The 18512-nt window shown below is 41.0% G+C and overlaps 1 protein-coding gene across 7 annotated transcripts; it reads left to right on the top strand.

Moving 5' to 3' along the window:
* Positions 1 to 537: 537 nt before the first annotated feature.
* Positions 538 to 11422, top strand: LOC147340718 (endogenous retrovirus group PABLB member 1 Env polyprotein-like). 7 transcript variants are annotated; one of them, XM_086386190.1, is made up of 3 exons: positions 541 to 2553; positions 8420 to 8497; positions 8586 to 11422. In XM_086386190.1, the coding sequence occupies exon 3, from the start codon at positions 8712 to 8714 to the stop codon at positions 10143 to 10145; it is 1434 nt and encodes a 477-aa protein (XP_086242316.1). In that variant the 5' UTR covers positions 541 to 2553; positions 8420 to 8497; positions 8586 to 8711; the 3' UTR covers positions 10146 to 11422. The 7 variants fall into 7 exon arrangements, with proteins under 7 accessions (XP_086242319.1, XP_086242316.1, XP_086242317.1 ...); XM_086386191.1 differs by having other exon boundaries at positions 8402 to 8497; XM_086386193.1 differs by lacking the exon at positions 8420 to 8497 and having other exon boundaries at positions 538 to 2553; positions 8712 to 11422.
* The last annotated feature ends 7090 nt before the right edge of the window (positions 11423 to 18512 follow it).

Below are 18512 nucleotides of genomic sequence, written 5' to 3'. Positions count from 1 at the left end.
GCCTGCGTTTTGTGCCCTTCCCAGGTCCGAGCAGCTCAGGTGATGAGGTGTTTGGCGAGCACAGTTGCTATGACTTATTGCCTCTCTCGTCCCTGCTGCTCGGTTTTCTGGGTGTACAACCAGAGCACCTTCTCAGGTGGATGATGACTGTCCAGAACCCCAAGAAGTCTTAGTTAACAAAGAAGCCAGCTTGCAGTTTGGTAGATAATGTCTCTCTTGGGCTGCGATTGCCCCCTTCCAGTTCTGGCTGCCTGTCACAGAAGGGGGATGCTCTGCAGCCAGCTAATTCTGTTCAGTCCTTTGTTCTGTGTGTGGTCCTGGTGGTTTCTTAGGTTAGAGCTTTTCGCATGGTATCTATCCCACAGTCTGGTTTGCTAGCCAAAGTTAGTTCACTCTGATTACCTTCGGGGCATTCAGGCCGGATCCTTACTCTAACCAATGCAGCCCACGCCTCCCTGCCCAGCCCCCACCTGCGAGTGGTGGATGCAGGCGTCTGCGCTGCTTCTCCACTGGGGGAATTACCATTGGGCTCGTAATCTGTGGGTTTTAATTATTTATTTATTTTCTTCCCTGTTATGTTGCCTTCTGTGCTTCCAAGGCTCGCCACAGACTCGGCAGTGAGAGTGTTTCCTGGTGTTTGGAAATTTCTCTCTTTTTTAAGACTCGCTTCCCAGGATGGAGATCCATCCCTACCTCTTTTGTCTCTTTTTTTGTCTTCTATATTTTTTCCTAGCTCTTTTCGAATACAATGGGCTGCTTTTCTGGGTGCCTGATGTCTTCTGCTGGCATTCAGAAATTGTTTTGTAGAATTTACTCAGTGTTTAAATGTTCTTTTGGTGAATTTGTTGGGGAGAAAGTGGTCTCCCCGTCCTATTCCTCCGCCATCTTAGGACCACCTCCCAGACTAATTTTCTTAAAGATGTTTGGCAAACTGTAAGAATACACAGGCAGACTGTTAAATGAAATCAGGAAAACAATAACTGAGCAAAATCAGAAGTTCCACAAGGAAATAGAAACAATGAAAAATTAAATAGAAATTCCAGAGTTGAAAAATAAAATGACTGGAGTGAAGAATTCAATACAGTGTTTCAAAAGCAGACTTGACCATTATGAAGAAAGAATCTATAACCCAGAAGATAAGACATTTAAAATTACTCAGAACAAAAAGAAACAAGAATGGAAAAGAATAAAGAAAGCATATGTGCCGGGAGCCAGCACGGGAGTTCCCACCCATGACAAGGTCATGCGGGAGAGCCCTGACGGGCAAGGCGAGTCAGGGCTCGAGGGCCCCCCCTGGATCTGCCTGAGCATCTACCACAAAACCAGAATCTGTCTGTTTTACTATTTTATGACTTTTACAACTCCTCTGACATTTACAGGGGGCTATCCCTGACCACCTTTCTCTGAAGAAAATTAACTTAGAGCTCTAGTTAATAAGTCTCCTGGGCATAATAGGAGTGTTTCCATTCAAACCCCTCTGATGGCTTTCTAGCTTGCCTGACAGGTTTGTTCAGACTCCTGCAGCTACGCATACAATTGTTTACAGCCTCCCAACTGTGAGAGGCATGGGAAGCTTAAGATATTCAAATAATATAGAGCCTCTCAGAGAGTTAGAAATTGTTAGAATAGAACTAGTAGAAGATTTCGTTGTTGAGCCAATGCTTGTTGCCAAGTTTCCACATCCCCTGTATTGTGTCCTTGAAAATGTATTAATTAATACAGTTGGTATATAGAAAAAATAAGTAGTGGCCTTGGTGTTGAGAGGGTAACAGGCAGGAAGGCCAGGGGTCTCCAAATAGAGGAAATAGCCTGCAAGTGTCAGACATTTTTATCTCTCTTAAGCGGCAGGAGGAAACAAACTAGCAATATTTTTTCCTTCTCTATACAAATTTAAAGGGAGGTTTCTCTTAAAATACTGTGTTGCCATAATGACACCCGGTTTCGCCTGAGGTTAGCTATTCTCGAGCCTAGAGATAACCAATGCCTTTTTCTTATGGAAATGTTTGTCTTAAGCTATGCTAATGTACTATGCCTCTACCCCAAACTCTGTCTCCAAGTCGGTTCCGCCTTTGGCCCAGAACCTACTTGACAAACCAGTATGGATATTGTTCCCCTAATCTATGTAAATGAAACTATTTGTATGGTGGTCTGCCCTTCTTCAAGATTGAAGTTAATCATTTTATGGCCCAGGATAAACCATTTGGTGCCAAGATTATCCCAAAATGCATCTTATGGGTGAGGGGCCTGGTGCCATTCTGAATTTTAAGACATTCCTTTCTTTCATTAACAGACTGCTAGTGACTATATAACATCCAGCTAAAGACTAGCAAGGGGGTACTCTTTCTGCCCCCTTCTGATGCCTAGGTCAGAAGCTTTCTCTATCTCCTTTATACTTCAATAAAACTTTATTACACAAAAGCTCTGAGCGATCAAGCCTCGTCTCTGGCCCCGGATTGAATTCTTCTCCTCCGGGGGCCAAGAATCCTGGTGTATTCGCGTGATTCAACAACAACCTTTCATCTTGGGGGCTCGTCCGGGATCCTTCAGGACAAGGTAAGGATGCTTGGAGCTTTAGTTCTTTGTTCTCTTAGTGAACACGTTTTCTGCTGTGCTTTACTAACTCTACCGTGTGCTTGTGTGAATGAATGGCATGCCCTGCGTGAAACAAGTAAGGAGCCCTGCTCTGCAGTTCCACGGTGATCTCATACGGCTTATGGCAGAAACCTGTCGGGGCGTTATACCGACCTGCCAATGCCAAGAGGCACCCAGTGTCTCCTTCGGGAACCGACCAGAAATGGGCAAAGCGTGTGGACCGAACTCTTCTTTCTCGGTCAAACTTTTCAGTCTCTTTGACCATTTCATAACTCCTTGGGAATTAGAAGTACTAACCTAATCTAAAGGATCATAGACTTTCAAGGGACTTGTGATCTATACTGTTATTGTATACTGTGGCTTAGGTCCCAAACTTGGATTGGTAGTCAAGAAAGTGTCTAGCCTCGCTAAGAATCGAAAGTTCGGAAGCTAGATGGAGCTCTAGCTCCCAGAACATCTCTGAGGTTAAAGGTTACTCAGATTGGGACTGCGATGGGTTTTTTTTTCTTGGTAACGCCGGCTCTTAGTGGATCAGAGGAGGCTGTTATACTGGTGTGGTGATGCTTGGAAAGAACATCTCAGTTTTATGTTCGCGTCGGTCTTATTGTGGTCAGGAAATACTCAGGGTCATGCACAGGCACTCAGGTGACGAATGTTTCCCACAATGGTCTTAGCTTGGGAGGCATTCCGGAAGGTTACTCTGATTCACCCCGGGTGACATCAGAGGCAAACAAGGTTAAGGGTGAAGAGCTGGACGTCAAGTAGGGATGCTATCAAGTCTACCCCTGGTACATCCCCACCCCATCTCGGTGGTAGAACCAGGAGGGACGAGTACAGCGCCTGCGTTGGTAAGGGACAGACTAAGTCCGACCAGGAAGGAAAAGCTTTTGGTGTAACGTCTGTCTACACCCCCATCTAGAGCAGGGAGGGATGCCTCCGGTAGAAAAAATGGTGCTGGTCTCATTTTTTCTCTCTTACAGATGGGAACTAACAATTCCAGCCTCACTCCTTTGAACTGTATCCTGAACTGGGATAGATTTGATCCCCAGGGCTTAAAGAAGACACACCTGGTCTTCCTATGTGATACTGCATGGCCACGGTATCCATTGGAGGACTGCGAACGGTGGCCAGTTGGAGGGTCTCTGAAGTATAATACTGTTCTACAATTAGACCGGTTCTGTAAGGAACAAGGGAAATGGGTAGAAGTAGCATATGTGTTGCCCTTTTTCTCTCTGCGAAATATGCCAGACTTATGTCCTAAGGGTATAGATTTGGGCATGAAACCTTCAGCTCCCCACTATCTTCTTACTTTGCCCCCGTACCTGGGACTCCAGACTGGTATTCAAACTGCCCACATGGAGGTCCAAACAACTCCTGTCTCAGTACGACCTCAGACTACTCTGGTTTCAGTAGAAACTCAGACCATCGAAGTAAGCGATGAGATTCAAACTGCCCACATGGAGGTCCAAACAACTCCTGTCTCAGTATGACCTCAAACTACTCTGGTTTCAGTAGAAACTCAGACCATTGAAATAAGCGATGAGATGGAGGACAGGAGACAAAGAGAAGAGGAAAAACAGGTTTCTCCAATCTATCCCTGGGATCATATGTGCAGAGCAGCCAGAGAGACTGAGGAACAGCCACACAAGCTGTTGCCTCTTTATGAAACACCCACCGGGAGAAATAATCAGTCTGTGAGAGATAATAAGCCTTTTTCTTATCAAGAAATACAAAGAATCAAGGAGGATCTGGGAGACTATTTAGAGGACCCAGAAAAATACATTAGAGCTTTTAAAGGTGTTACTCTGCGTTATGACCTCACTTGGAAGGATGTGATGTATATCTTGGGACAAACGCTGACTCCTGAGTCAAAGACTCGAGTTTTGGGAAAAGCGATTGCTTATGGAGATGAGTGGCTTGGTAATGAATCAGTAGGGAAGAGGGAGAACGAGATAGCGGCCCTCCCCACTGGGAATCAGGCGGTCCCAACTATAGAACCAGACTGGGACTACAACACAGCTAAAGGAAGATGGGATCAGAGTCATTTTGTTAGATGTATTCTTGAGGGACTTAGGCGGGCGCTTTCTAAGCCTTTAAACTATGGCAAATTGGCAGATATAGAACAGGAGGAGAAAGAAGCTCCTGGTAAATTCCTAGATAGACTGAAAGAAGGCCTTCGCAGATTCACTGAGATTGATCCCGAAAGTGAAGAGGGAAAAGTGATCTTAAAGGATAGATTTCTCACTCAGTCGGCTCCAGATATCTGCCGTAAGCTATTAAAACAGGCGTATGGACCAAATCAGTCTTTAGATACTCTGTTACAACTGGCTCAGACAGTCTATTATGGTAGGGAATATGAGGAAAAGAAAGAAAGGCAAAAAAAGACAAAGGAAAAGGCGAAAGCCTTCGCCATGGCTATGAAAAACGTTCTTAAACAGCCTGAGAAAAATGCCCAGAGGGGCCCAGGTGAAAAGGCATGGGCTTGCTTCTACTGTGGAAAGGAGGGGCACCTCAAGCGGGATTGCCCTCAGGCATCTAAGCCGCCCCCGGCTCCATGTCCGGTCTGCAAAGGACCACACTGGAAGAGAGACTGCCCCCAGAGCGTAGGTTTCCCGGGTCGGACTCTCAAGACAATCAGGACTGAAGGTGCCTGGGGGTCCCCACACAAGCTCCCGTCCTAATTACACCTGAGGAACCCCGAGTATTAATAGTTGTGGGGGGCCAATCCGTCGATTTCCTTTTAGATGCTGGGGCAACTTATTCTGTGCTTACTGAAGCCCCTGGCCCACTTTCTTCCCGATCCGCTTCCGTAATGGGACTGTCTGGACGAGCCAAAAGGTATTATTTCAGTTATTCTTTATCTTGCAACTGGGATTCTGTGCTGTTTTCACACGAGTTTCTGATCGTGCCAGAATCTCCCTCACCCCTTTTGGGAAGGGATATACTGAGCAAGGTCCATGCTTCTGTTTTCATGAATATGGAGCCCTCCCTTTCTCTCCCTTTAGTTGAACAAAATGTAAATCCTAGAGTATGGGCTGATGGAAAATCTGTGGGTCGAGCAAAAAATGCTATTCCTGTAGTTGTTAAGCTCAAAGACCCACACGTATTTCCACATAAGAAGCAGTATCCACTGAAACCTGAAGTTAAGGAAGGGTTAAAACCCATCATCGAAAATTTAAAGGAGCAGGGACTATTAATTCCCTGTAACAGTCCTTGCAACACTCCTATTTTGGGTATAAAGAAATCGAATGGTAAATGGAGACTAGTTCAAGATATACGAATAATAAATGAGGCTGTAGTTCCTTTACACCCCGTGGTGCCTAATCCTTATACACTATTGTCTGAAATTCCTGAACAGGCCAAATATTTCTCAGTAATTGATTTAAAAGATGCCTTCTATTCAGTGCCTTTGGCGGAAGAAAGTCAATTCCTATTTGCCTTTGAAGACCCTACGCAGCCAGCTTCTCAGTTAACCTGGACAGTTTTGCCCCAGGGATTTCGTGACAGTCCTCACTTATTCGGACAAAGTTTGTCACGGGATTTACAAAACTTTAATAGCTCTGAAGCAGTGGTGTTACAATATGTAGATGATATTTTGCTCTGTGCTGAGACAGAGGAAGCTTGTTCACGAGCCTCAGAAGATTTCTTAAACTTTCTGGCAGACTGTGGTTACAAGGCATCAAGAGAAAAGGCTCAGCTTTGTCAACAATCGGTTAGATATCTGGGCCTAATCATATCAGAAGGGACTAGGGCCATAGGCCCTGAGAGAATTAAACCTATACTAAATCACCCCCTACCTATGACTTTAAGACAATTGAGAGGATTTTGGGGAATCACAGGTTACTGTTGCATTTGGATTCCGGGTTACGGGGAACTTGCCCGGCCTTTATATAAACTTATAGCTGAAACTCAGCAGGCCCAAACTGACAAACTGGTTTGGTCTCCAGAAACTCAAAAGGCTTTTAAGGTTCTTCAGACTGCTGTCCTGCAAGCTCCAGCTCTGAGCTTGCCCACAGGGTCAGAATTTAATTTGTTTGTCACTGAAAGAAAAGGTGTGGCATTGGGAGTTTTGACACAACCCCGAGGGCCTCACCAGCAACCTATTGCTTATCTAAGCAGAGAATTCGATGTAGTTTCACGTGGGTGGCCCCACGGCCTAAGAGTAATTGGGGCAGCGGCTTTATTAGCACCTGAAGCTTTAAAAATAATTAATGGACGAAACCTTACTGTACTGACTTCTCATGATGTTAGTAGAATCTTAAATTCTAAGGTTAATATTTGGATGACAGACAGTAGGCTTCTTAAGTATCAGTCATTGTTGTTAGAAGGACCAGTAACTAAGCTTAAAGTGTGTGGAAATTTAAATCCTGCCACTTTCCTTCCTGAGAAGGAAAATGAAACACCCAATCACCATTGTTCTCAATTCCTAACTTTAAACTATGCAGCTTAGGAGGATCTAAAGGATATCCCATTAGACACCCTGACATGGAAATATTTACAGATGGCAGTTCTTTTGTTCAGGATGGAGAACGTAAAGCAGGTTATGCCGTGGTGACTGCTGAACAGGTTTTAGAAGCAAAATCTCTCCCCCAGGGAACTAGTGCTCAGTTAGTGGAGCTTGTGGCCCTGACCCGAGCTCTAGAGTTAAGCAAAGGGCAGCGGGTAAGTATCTACACAGATTCTAAGTATGCTTATTTGACTTTACATGCTCATGCTGCAATATGGAAAGAGAGACACTTTAAAACAGCAACAGGAGAACCTATTAAGCATTTCAGAGAGATCGAGAGACTTTTAACTGCTATATATTGTCCTAAAGAAGTAGCTGTTATGCACTGCAAAGGGCACAGCAGGGATGGGAGTAAAATAGCCAAAGGTAATCATCTGGCTGACTGTCAAGCCAGAAAAGCTGCACTTTACGAAACCCCTTCACTACAGACGCCTTTGATCTGGACAGGTCCTGTGGAACAGGAAAGACCACAATATACTGAGGAAGAATTAGAAAGATATGAGAAACGAGGAGCAAAGATTACTGATAAAGGATGGTTACAGTCCGAGGATGGACGATTAATAATTCCTGAAAATGCTCAGTGGAAAATTCTTAAGGGTTTACATCAGAGTTTTCATTTGGGTGCCGAGAGTACTTACCAAATGGTTTCTCGTTTGTTTGAAGGTAAAAATGTAATGAAAACTTTAAAGAATATTATCAAAAGGTGTGAGATTTGTCAAAAAAAATAACCCGAAGACTGAAAAGCTAGCAAAATCTGGATTACAACGAAGTGGGAAGTATCCTGGAGAGGATTGGGAAATTTGTTTTACTCATATGCCAAAAGCTAATGGATATTCTTGCTTACAAGTTTGGGTAGATACCTTTACTGGATGGATTGAGGCTTTTCCCTGTCGTAGTGAACAGGCTAAGGAGGTTATAAAGATTTTAATTCATGAAATTATCCCCAGGTTTGGGCTGCCACGGAGCCTTCAGAGTGACAATGGCTCCGCCTTTAAAGCTGCTGTAACTCAGGGGGTATCTAAAGCTCTAGGAATAGAATATCACTTACACTGTTCCTGGAGACCCCAATCCTCCGGAAAAGTTGAAAAAGCTAATGACATTATCAAAAGACATCTGCGCAAATTAACTCAAGAGACGCAGGACAAATGGGTTAAAGTCCTACCCATAGCTTTAATGAGGGCTTGAACTACCCCCAAAAAGGAGGGACTGTCCCCCTTTGAATGTATTTATGGAAGGCCTTTCTTATGCACAGACATTGTTATAGACCCTGAAGCCTTGGAATTAACTAATTATGTAACTCAGCTCTCAGCTTTTCAACAGACATTAACAGAACTCCGGGAGACGACTCCTGACCCAGCCTCCGAGTCAAGCAGGCCTCTATTTGAGCCAGGAACCGAGGTCCTCATAAAAACATTGGGATCTGGGGGGCCATCCCTCGAGCCTCTCTGGGAAGGTCCTCACCAGGTTATTCTTTCCTCTCCCACAGCTGTCAAAGTGCCAGGAATTGATTCGTGGGTACATCATACTCGAGTTAAGAGGTGGCACCCTGACCAAAATTAAGTGACTTCATTTTATGTCTTTACTTTCTATGCTCTGACTTTGTACCTTTTAGATGGGCCTGATAACCTATGTGAGCTTACTTCTGCTGACTCCAAATATCCTGAGTCTGCCGTTGGATCCTCAAGACAATGTCTTCCTGTCCTGGGCTCACTCCTATGCTGCATTCCACAATCGGTCTAACTGCTGGGTCTGTGGAGCGCTCCCCTCTTCGTCAGTGGAAGGCTTCCCATGGTGGACATCCCCACTTCAAGGAAAAGACTTTCTCCAAGTCTGTGAATACCTTCGACAACAATTACATGCGATGCCTCTTCTTCATCCGATGACATCTACCAACCCTAAAATGGACTGGTGCAACACTTTGTACTCTAACTATGGACATAATGTGACTTTTAATTTTGATTATACATTGTCTCAGTTCAATGACTATTTTGCTACATATAAGGTAAATAGGTCTAGATCTAATGGTTTTTTACCTGACGTTTATCAAATATGGGATGAGGTTACATGGCTAACTCCTGAAAAAGGACGTTTAATATCTACTGCCTCTATATGCTGGGAACAAACAGAGCCGTCCCCAAAAGTTAGCCAACAACTTAATTACAATGATTGGAAACAAGTGGGATATTTGTCTCAGGAAACATGCAGTGTAATCATTCCCGTGTTTTCCAATCCCAGTTCAGGTTCTCCCTTTGTCTGGCCAGGCACGAATTGGGACTGGATATCTCAGTCGCGCTGGCTTGCTCCAAACGGGACTTATTGGATATGTGGCTCTTACCTATGGGCATGGCTTCCCCCTGGTTGGATAGGGAGATGCACCCTGGGTCTAGCCTTTACTCATGGCTTTATATTTTCAGAGCTTCCAGAAAAGCCTGCTAATTTACCCCACCTTAGAACTTGGTGGGCAAGGTCTGTATTTTATTGGTATGATTATTTGGCTGCAGCGTTTGTTCCCTCTTTGGGAACTACAGATGTTATGTTACGAGTGGATGCTTTGACTAATTTTACTCAACAGGCATTACAAGATTCTCAAAAGGCTATTTCAGCTCTTAATGCTGAACAAGCACAAATTAGAAAGGTGGTTTTACAAAACAGATTGGCTCTAGATATTCTGACAGCTGCACAAGGAGGAACTTGTGCCATTATTCATACCCAGTGCTGTACATATATACCTGATATGAGCACGAATGTTACTCATTTTACTAACCACATGAACAAGATGATTAGGGCCATGGACACTCCTGAAGCCTCAATTGCTTCACTTTGGAAAACGTTAACTAACTCCCCATGGTGGACAACTATCTTAATTACAATAATTCTGGTTGTTTTGTTCTTGCTGTTTGCTCCCTGCATCTGTAATTGTATAACTGGATTTGTTTCTAGCCGCATGAAAGCTTTTAAGTTACAAATGGTTGCTCAAACTCCTGCTACTACTGTAGCTTCCTCCAGCTACTATTTGGGGCCCCTGGATCAGATATCCTCAATATGAGGATTAGGAGAATATGTTGCCTCACCAATTTAGGGACAACGCCCCTTGTCAGCTCGGAAGTAGTTATGGAATGAAAACGACGCCCCTTTTCCCTAGGCAACATAATTCTCCTAAAAGAAAAGGGGGAAATGAGAGGGTAACAGGCAGGAAGGCCAGGGGTCTCCAAATAGAGGAAATAGCCTGCAAGTGTCAGACATTTTTATCTCTCTTAAGCGGCAGGAGGAAACAAACTAGCAATATTTTTTCCTTCTCTATACAAATTTAAAGGGAGGTTTCTCTTAAAATACTGTGTTGCCATAATGACACCCGGTTTCGCCTGAGGTTAGCTATTCTCGAGCCTAGAGATAACCAATGCCTTTTTCTTATGGAAATGTTTGTCTTAAGCTATGCTAATGTACTATGCCTCTACCCCAAACTCTGTCTCCAAGTCGGTTCCGCCTTTGGCCCAGAACCTACTTGACAAACCAGTATGGATATTGTTCCCCTAATCTATGTAAATGAAACTATTTGTATGGTGGTCTGCCCTTCTTCAAGATTGAAGTTAATCATTTTATGGCCCAGGATAAACCATTTGGTGCCAAGATTATCCCAAAATGCATCTTATGGGTGAGGGGCCTGGTGCCATTCTGAATTTTAAGACATTCCTTTCTTTCATTAACAGACTGCTAGTGACTACATAACATCCAGCTAAAGACTAGCAGGGGGGTACTCTTTCTGCCTCCTTCTGATGCCTATGTCAGAAGCTTTCTCTATCTCCTTTATACTTCAATAAAACTTTATTACACAAAAGCTCTGAGCGATCAAACCTCGTCTCTGGCCCCGGATTGAATTCTTCTCCTCCGGGGGCCAAGAATCCTGGTGTATTTGCATGATTCAACAACAACCTTTCAGTGTTAACAACTTTAGACCCTTAATGTAATAAATTATTTCCTTTGTTGTGAGCCCACGGCACCTTTGCCCTATAGGAATGCAACTTTATCTAACACCTTTGGAGGATGGTGCCAAACTTTAAAATAATTACTCTTAGAGAAAATAAGTCTTATGGTTGACAAACCTTTATCAGAGTCATAAAATGTTAACAGGCGTTCTGGCCAGAAGATGATGTAAATCATCTAAAGCATTTATATATGATAAGTTTACAGAAAAGAAAGCCTGGTCTTGATAAGGATCAAAGACTACTGACTTTGCATGATTTTACACCCCCTATTATCCTCTATGCACAACTTAAGGTATATAAGCTCCCTTTGAAAATAAAGCTATGGGCCTTGCTCACCGAAGCTTGGTCTCCCCATGTCGTTCTTTCTCTTTCCTTTTCCTTTTCAGGCTGATTCTCTGGAGTGCAGGGGCCCTCTGCGTTCACTTTCCTGCCTGGGCTTCTAAGACCCACTCGAGAAGGTGCCTAAGGTGGGGCACCTTCAGCTATTCGAGAGGGTGCCTGCTGCCTACATGAACAGAGCAAGTCCCGTGCTGGGGCTTTATTGGCTTTCTGCATAAACCAAGGAATATCAGCCTCTTTTCTCTCCTCTATTTTCTTAACTTCAAAATTCTTTCCTTATCTCTTTCTCTATTTCTCTCAGTTGCAGACGCCGTCCTCCCAAGGGAATACCTGGATCCAACCGGGGCTAGACCCTGGTACCTATGGACTTATGGGAGACAAAAGATACAATATCCACATTATGTGAATTCCAAAAGGAGAAGGAAAAGAGAACAGGATAGAAAGTGTATTTGAAGAAATAGTAGCCAAAACTTTCCCAAACCTGAAGAAGACATTCAATCCATGAAGCCAAAAGGATGCCAAATAGATTGAACCTGAATAAGGTTACACTGAACACTTTATAATTAAAATTTAGGATTCAAAGATAAAGAAATAATTTGAAAGCAACAAGAGGAAAGAAATAAGTACATACAAAGGAACACCTATAAGACTATCAGTAGATTTTATGACAAATGTTTCAAGTCAGGAGAAAATGAGATGATATATCCAAAATATTAGAAAAAATAACCAATCAAGTATTCTAAGCTTGTCAATGCATTTTGCCAAAGAAGACATACAGATAGCTGACAAACACATGAAAAGATGATCAACATCACTCATTATCAGAGAAATGCAAATCAAAACCACAATGAGGTGCAATCTCACACTGGTCAGAATGGCTGCTATCAAAAAGTCTACAAATAATAAATGCTAGAGAGGGTGTGGAGAAAAGGGAACCCTTTTACACTTTTGGTGGGAATGCAAACTAGTACAGCCACTCTGGAGAACAGTGTGGATATTCCTTAAAAAACTGGAAATAGAACTGTCATATGACCCAGCAATCCCATTGCTGGGCATACATACTGAGGAAACCAGAATTGAAAGAGACACGTGTACCCCAATGTTCATCACAGCACTGTTTATAGTGGCTGGGACATGGAAGTAACCTAGATGTCCATTGGCAGATGAATGAATAAGAAAGTTGTGGTATATATACACAATAGAATATTACTCAGCTATTAAAAGAATGCATTTGAATCAGTTCTAATGAGATATATGAAGAGTGAAGTAAGTCATAAAAACACCAATACAGTATATTAACACATATATATGGAATTTAGAAAGATGGTAATGGCGACCCTATATGCGAGCTAGTAAAAGAGACACAGATATAGAAAACAGACTTTTGGACTCTGTGGGAGAAGGTGAGGGTGGAATGATTTGAGAGAATAGCATTGAAATATATATGCTACCATATGTGAAATAGATGACCAGTCCAAGTTTGAAGCATGAAACAGGGCATTCAAAGTCAGTGCACTGGGACCACCCAAAGGGATGGAATGGGGAGGGAAGCAGGCAGGGATTTCGAGATGGGAGATACATACACCTGTGGCTGATTCAAGTTAATGTATGGCAAAAACCACTACAATATTGTAAAGTAATTAGCCTCCAATTATAATAAATACACTAATTTTAAAAAACACAGATAGACTAAGAGTTACGGGATGGAAAAAGATACTTCAAGCAAATGTTAACCAAAAATAAAGGGGAGGTATCTACTCTTATATCAGACATAATATACTTTAAAAATTGTAAAAAGGGACAAAGAAAGTCATATAATGGTAAAGGAACAATACATCAAGAAGATATAACAATTGTAAATGTTTATGCACCAAATCAAGCACCTACATATACAATGCAGAAGCTAACAGAGTCAAAAGAATAAATAAACACTAATACAGTGATAGTTAGGAACTTTAATACCCCATTCTTAACAATGGATAGATCATCCAGACAGAGAATCAATAAAGAGACAGCAAATTTGAAAAACACTATAGACCAAAAAATATTTGCAGATATACATAGAACAATCCACCAGACAACAGCAGCATACACATTCTTCTGAAGTTCGTATGGAATATTTTCTAGCATAAACAACATGTTAAGCTACAAAACAATTATTAGCAAATTCATGAAAATTGGAATCATACCAAATGTCTTCCCTGACCATAATGGTATGATACCAGAAATCAATAACAGGATCATTAATACCAAGTTTTCACACATTCTTCCAAAAAATAGAAGAAAAGAGAATGCTGCTCAATTCATTCTATAAGGACAGTATTATTCTGATATTAAAACCATCAAAAAGTAAAACTACAGACCAATTTCCTTTTGAATGTAGACACAAATTATCAACAAAACACTAACACATCAAATACAGCAGCAATATAAAAAGATTATATATTATAATTCTGTGGGACTTATTCCTGGATTTCATGGTTGGTTCCAACTATGAAAATCAGTTAATGTAATATACCATATTATTGGGCTTTCCTGGTGGCTCAGACGGTAAAGAATCTGCCTGCAATGCAGGAGACTTGGATTCAATCCCTGGGTTGGGAAGATGCCCTGGAGGAGGGCATGGCAACCCACTCCAGTATTCTTGCCTGGAGAATCCCATGGACAGAGAAGCCTGGTAGGCTACAGTCCATGGAGTCTCAAAGAGTCAGACATGACTGATTGACTAAGAACAAACACCATCAGTTTAGTTCAGTCGCTCAGTCGTGTCCGAATCTTTGCGACCCCATGAATCACAGCATGCCAGGCCTCCCTGTCCATCACCAACTCCCGGAGTTCAGTCAGACTCACATCCATCGAGTCAGTGATGCCATCCAGCCATCTCATCCTCTGTCGTCCCCTTCTCCTCCTGCCCCCAATCCCTCCCAGCATCAGAGTTTGTTCCAATGAGTCAACTCTTCACATGAGGTGGCCAAAGTACTGAAGTTTCAGCTTTAGCATCATTTCTTCCAAAGAAATCCCAGGGCTGATCTCCTTCAGAATGGACTGGTTGGATCTCCTTATAGTCCAAGGGACTCTCAAGAGCCTTCTCCAACACCACAGTTCAAAAGCATCAATTCTTCAGCGCTCAGCCTTCTTCACAGTCCAACTCTCACATCCATACATGACCACAGGAAAAACCATAGCCTTGACTAGACGGGCCTTTGTTGGCTAATTAATGTCTCTGCTTTTGAATATGCTATCTAGGTTGGACATAACTTTCATTCCAAGGAGTAAGCGTCTTTTAATTTCATGGCTACAGTCACCATCTACAGTGATTTTGGAGCCCAGAAAAATAAAGTCTGATACTGTTTCCACTGTTTCCCCATCTATTTCCCATGAGGTGATGGGACCAGATGCCATGATCTTCGTTTCTGAATGTTGAGCTTTAAACCAACTTTTTCATGCTCCACTTTCACTTTCCTCAAGAGGCTTTTTAGTTCCTCTTCACTTTCTGCCTTAAGGGTGGTGTCATCTGCATATCTGAGGTTATTGATATTTCTCCCAGCAATCTTGATTCCAGCTTGTGTTTCTTCCAGCCCAGCATTTCTCATGATGTACTCTGTATATAAGTTAAATAAGCAGGGTGACAATATACAGCCTTGACGTACTCTTTTTCCTATTTGGAACCAGTCTGTTGTTCCATGTCCAGTTCTAACTGTTGCTTCCTGACCTGCATACAGATTATTATACTAATGGATAAAAGCCATATGTCCATTTCAATAGACACAGAAAAAAATTTGTCAAAATTCAGCACCTTTTAATGATCAAAGCCCCCAACATACTAGGAATGTAAGGAAACTTCCTCAAACTGATAGAGTGCATGTACACAAAACCCACACCTAACATAAAATTTCATAGTAAAGACTAGACACTTTCCCTGTAAGATTAGAAATAAGAGAAGGATGAACACTCTCACTTTTATTCAACATTGTACTAGAGATTCTAACTAGGACAATTAGGAAGGAGAATAAAGTAAAATTAATCCATGATTGGAAAGGAAGATGTAAAACTATCTCTATTTGCAGGTGACATGATCTTGAATGCAAAAAAGATCATGGAGATTAACTAAACAACTATTAGAGCTAATAAATGAGTTCATCAGGGCTAAAAGATACAAGATGAGTATACAAAAATCTATTATATTCCTATACACTAGGAATACACAATTCAAACACAAAATTAAGAAAAACTACATTTACTGTAACTTAAAAATAATTAAAGATGTAGAGATAAATTAGGCAAAGGAACTTCAAAATGTGTACACAGAAAACAGAAAATTGCAGCAATATTTATTTGGATCAACCTCCTAGAGTAATAGAAACAAAGAAAAATAAACAAATGGGATGTAATTAAACTTAAAACGTTTTGTGCAGAAGCAAAGGGTATAAACAAAATGAAGTCTACCAATGGAATGGGAGAAAATATTTGCAAACAATGAGACTGACAGGGGATTAATTTCCAAAATATACAAGTGGCTTATATAGCTTGGTATCAAAGAAAAAAACACCCTAATCCAAAAATGGGTGGAAGACCTAAATAGACATTTCTCCAAAGAAGACATAAAGAGAGCTAACAGGCACATGAAAAGTTGCTCAATATTGCTAATTATTAGAGAAATACAAATAAAAATTACAATGAGGTACCACCTCACATTGGTCAGAATAACCATCATCAAAACGTCTACAAACAATAAATACTGGAGAGGATGTGGAGAAAAATGAACGCTTGTACATTGTTGGTGGGAATGTAAGTTGGTTTTGCCACTGTGGAGAACAGTGTGGAGGTTCCTTAAGAAACTGAAAATAGAGCTACCATATGATCCAGCAATCCCATTCCAGGGCATATACTAAAAAAAAAAAAAAAAAGAAAACTTTAATTAGAAAAGATACACACACTCTTGGAGAAGGCAATGGCACCCCATTCCAGTACTCTTGCCTGGGAAATCCCATGGACCGAGGAACCTGGTGGGCTGCAGTCCATGGGGTCGCTAAGAGTCGGATACGACTGAACGTCTTCACTTCCATTTTTCACTTTCATGAATTGGAGAAGGAAATGGCAACTCACTCCAGTGTTCTTGCCTGGAGAATCCCAGGGATGGGGGAGCCTGGTGGGCTGCTGTCTATGGGGTCCCACAGAGTCGGACATGATTGAAGCAGCTTAGCAGCAGCACACACACTCTAATGTTCATAGCAGTATTATTTACAATAGAAAGGAATGGAAGCAACCTAAATGTCCATCAACAAATGAATGGAAAAAGATGTGGTAAATAGGAATGTAATATTACTCAGGCATAATGAAGAATGAAATAATGCAATTTGAAGCAACATGGATGAATCTAGAGATTATCATATTAAGTGAAGTCAAAGAATAATAACATATATCACTTATATGTGGAATCTTAAAAATTATACAAATGAACATATTTACAAAACAGAAAGACTCACAGACATAGAAAACAAAATTATGGTTACCAAAGGGTAAAGGGGGGTGATAAATTGGAAATTTGAGTTTAACATATACACACTACTATAAATAAAATAGATAAACAAGAACTTGTTGAATAGAATAGGGAAGACTATTCAATGTCTTGTAATAGTCTACAATTTAAAAATATCTGAAAAATAATATAGATACACACACATATATATATCTAAAATACTTTACTGCACATCTGAAACATTATAAATCAACTATACTTTAAGAAAAAAATGCAAATATTGTTGAAGTCAATTAAAGACCTACCTAAATGGGAAAAAAATACATGTATATGAAATGTAAGGGACTCAGAATAGCCAAAACAATCTTGAAAAATAGGAATACAATTTGAAGACTCATGCCTTTTGGTTTCAAAACTTGCTACAAAGCCACAGTAATGTATGCAGTGTGGTACTGGCATAAGAATAAATATATAGATTAATGGAATAGAATTGAGAGCCCAGAAATAATATGATGTATTTTTGGTCAAATGATTTTCAACTAGGATGCCAAAATAATTTGATAGGGATAGTATTTAAACAAATGGTGCTGAGGCAAGTGAGTATAAAGTACTAGTACATGGTACAATGAAGATTCATGTTTAAAACTAAGTGTACATAGCCAGACACAAGAGGTCACTTATTATATGTTTTCAATTATATGAAATGTCAAGAATAAGCAATTCCATAGAGACAGAAAGTAGATTGGTGGTTGCCAGGGGCTAGGGAAAAGAAGAATGGAGAGCGACTGTTAATGAGTAAGGTGTTTCTTTGGGGGAATGATAAAAATGTTCTCAAGTTAGATAGTGGTAACACTTGTGAATATATTAAAATCCACTGAATTTTACACTTTAAATGGGTGAAATGTATGATATTATAATTATATCTCAGTTTGAAAAGTATTTAGGGAAGCTATTCCATGCTGAGCACTATACTAGGCAGTATCTATGATTGTCTAACTGGAGTGTGTATCACAATTGCCTAGGAAGTTTATTGATATACAGGTTATCAAACATAAGTATGTGTGTGTGTATATATATATATATATATACACATACACATTTTTATATATATATATATATATATATATATAGTCATAATGCTTGTATATGCCCCAAAATACTTCTAGGAGGGTACTCAGTAAATGGGTAAAAATGGTTGTGTCTGGGTCAGAGAAGAGAGTAGAACCACAGATATATGAAGGTTTATTCTTTATTGTATACTCTGAAGTTTTTACTATGTTTGCACATATTTAAAATTTTTTTCTATTATTTGTGACATTGATTATTACATATATAGAGTCATCTGGGAGCCTGATAAAATATAGTTTGGCAGCACCACTGCTTGAGACTCTAATTCAGTAGGTCTTGAGTGGGGCCTGTAGCATTGCATTTTAAACATACTCTTAGATTACACTTTGAGAAGTGCATTTGTAAGGAACATCCCGAGTGTAAAAGAGTTTTTGCCTGTGAGCATAGGGCAGAATGATTGTTGCAAAACCAGTAATTGAGAAACTAAGCACCACACTCAGAGAGTTGGAGAACTCAGGTTTATTACACCAGCAGGCCCAGAGGA

This window comes from Bos grunniens, chromosome X, assembly GCF_055505025.1.
Source record: "Bos grunniens cultivar Pamir isolate PY7600 chromosome X, Bosgru_T2T1.0, whole genome shotgun sequence".
Classification (NCBI taxonomy): Eukaryota; Metazoa; Chordata; class Mammalia; order Artiodactyla; family Bovidae; genus Bos; species Bos grunniens.
The sequence above is the reverse complement of the archived record's forward strand: the minus strand, read 5'-3'. Positions and strand labels throughout refer to the sequence as shown.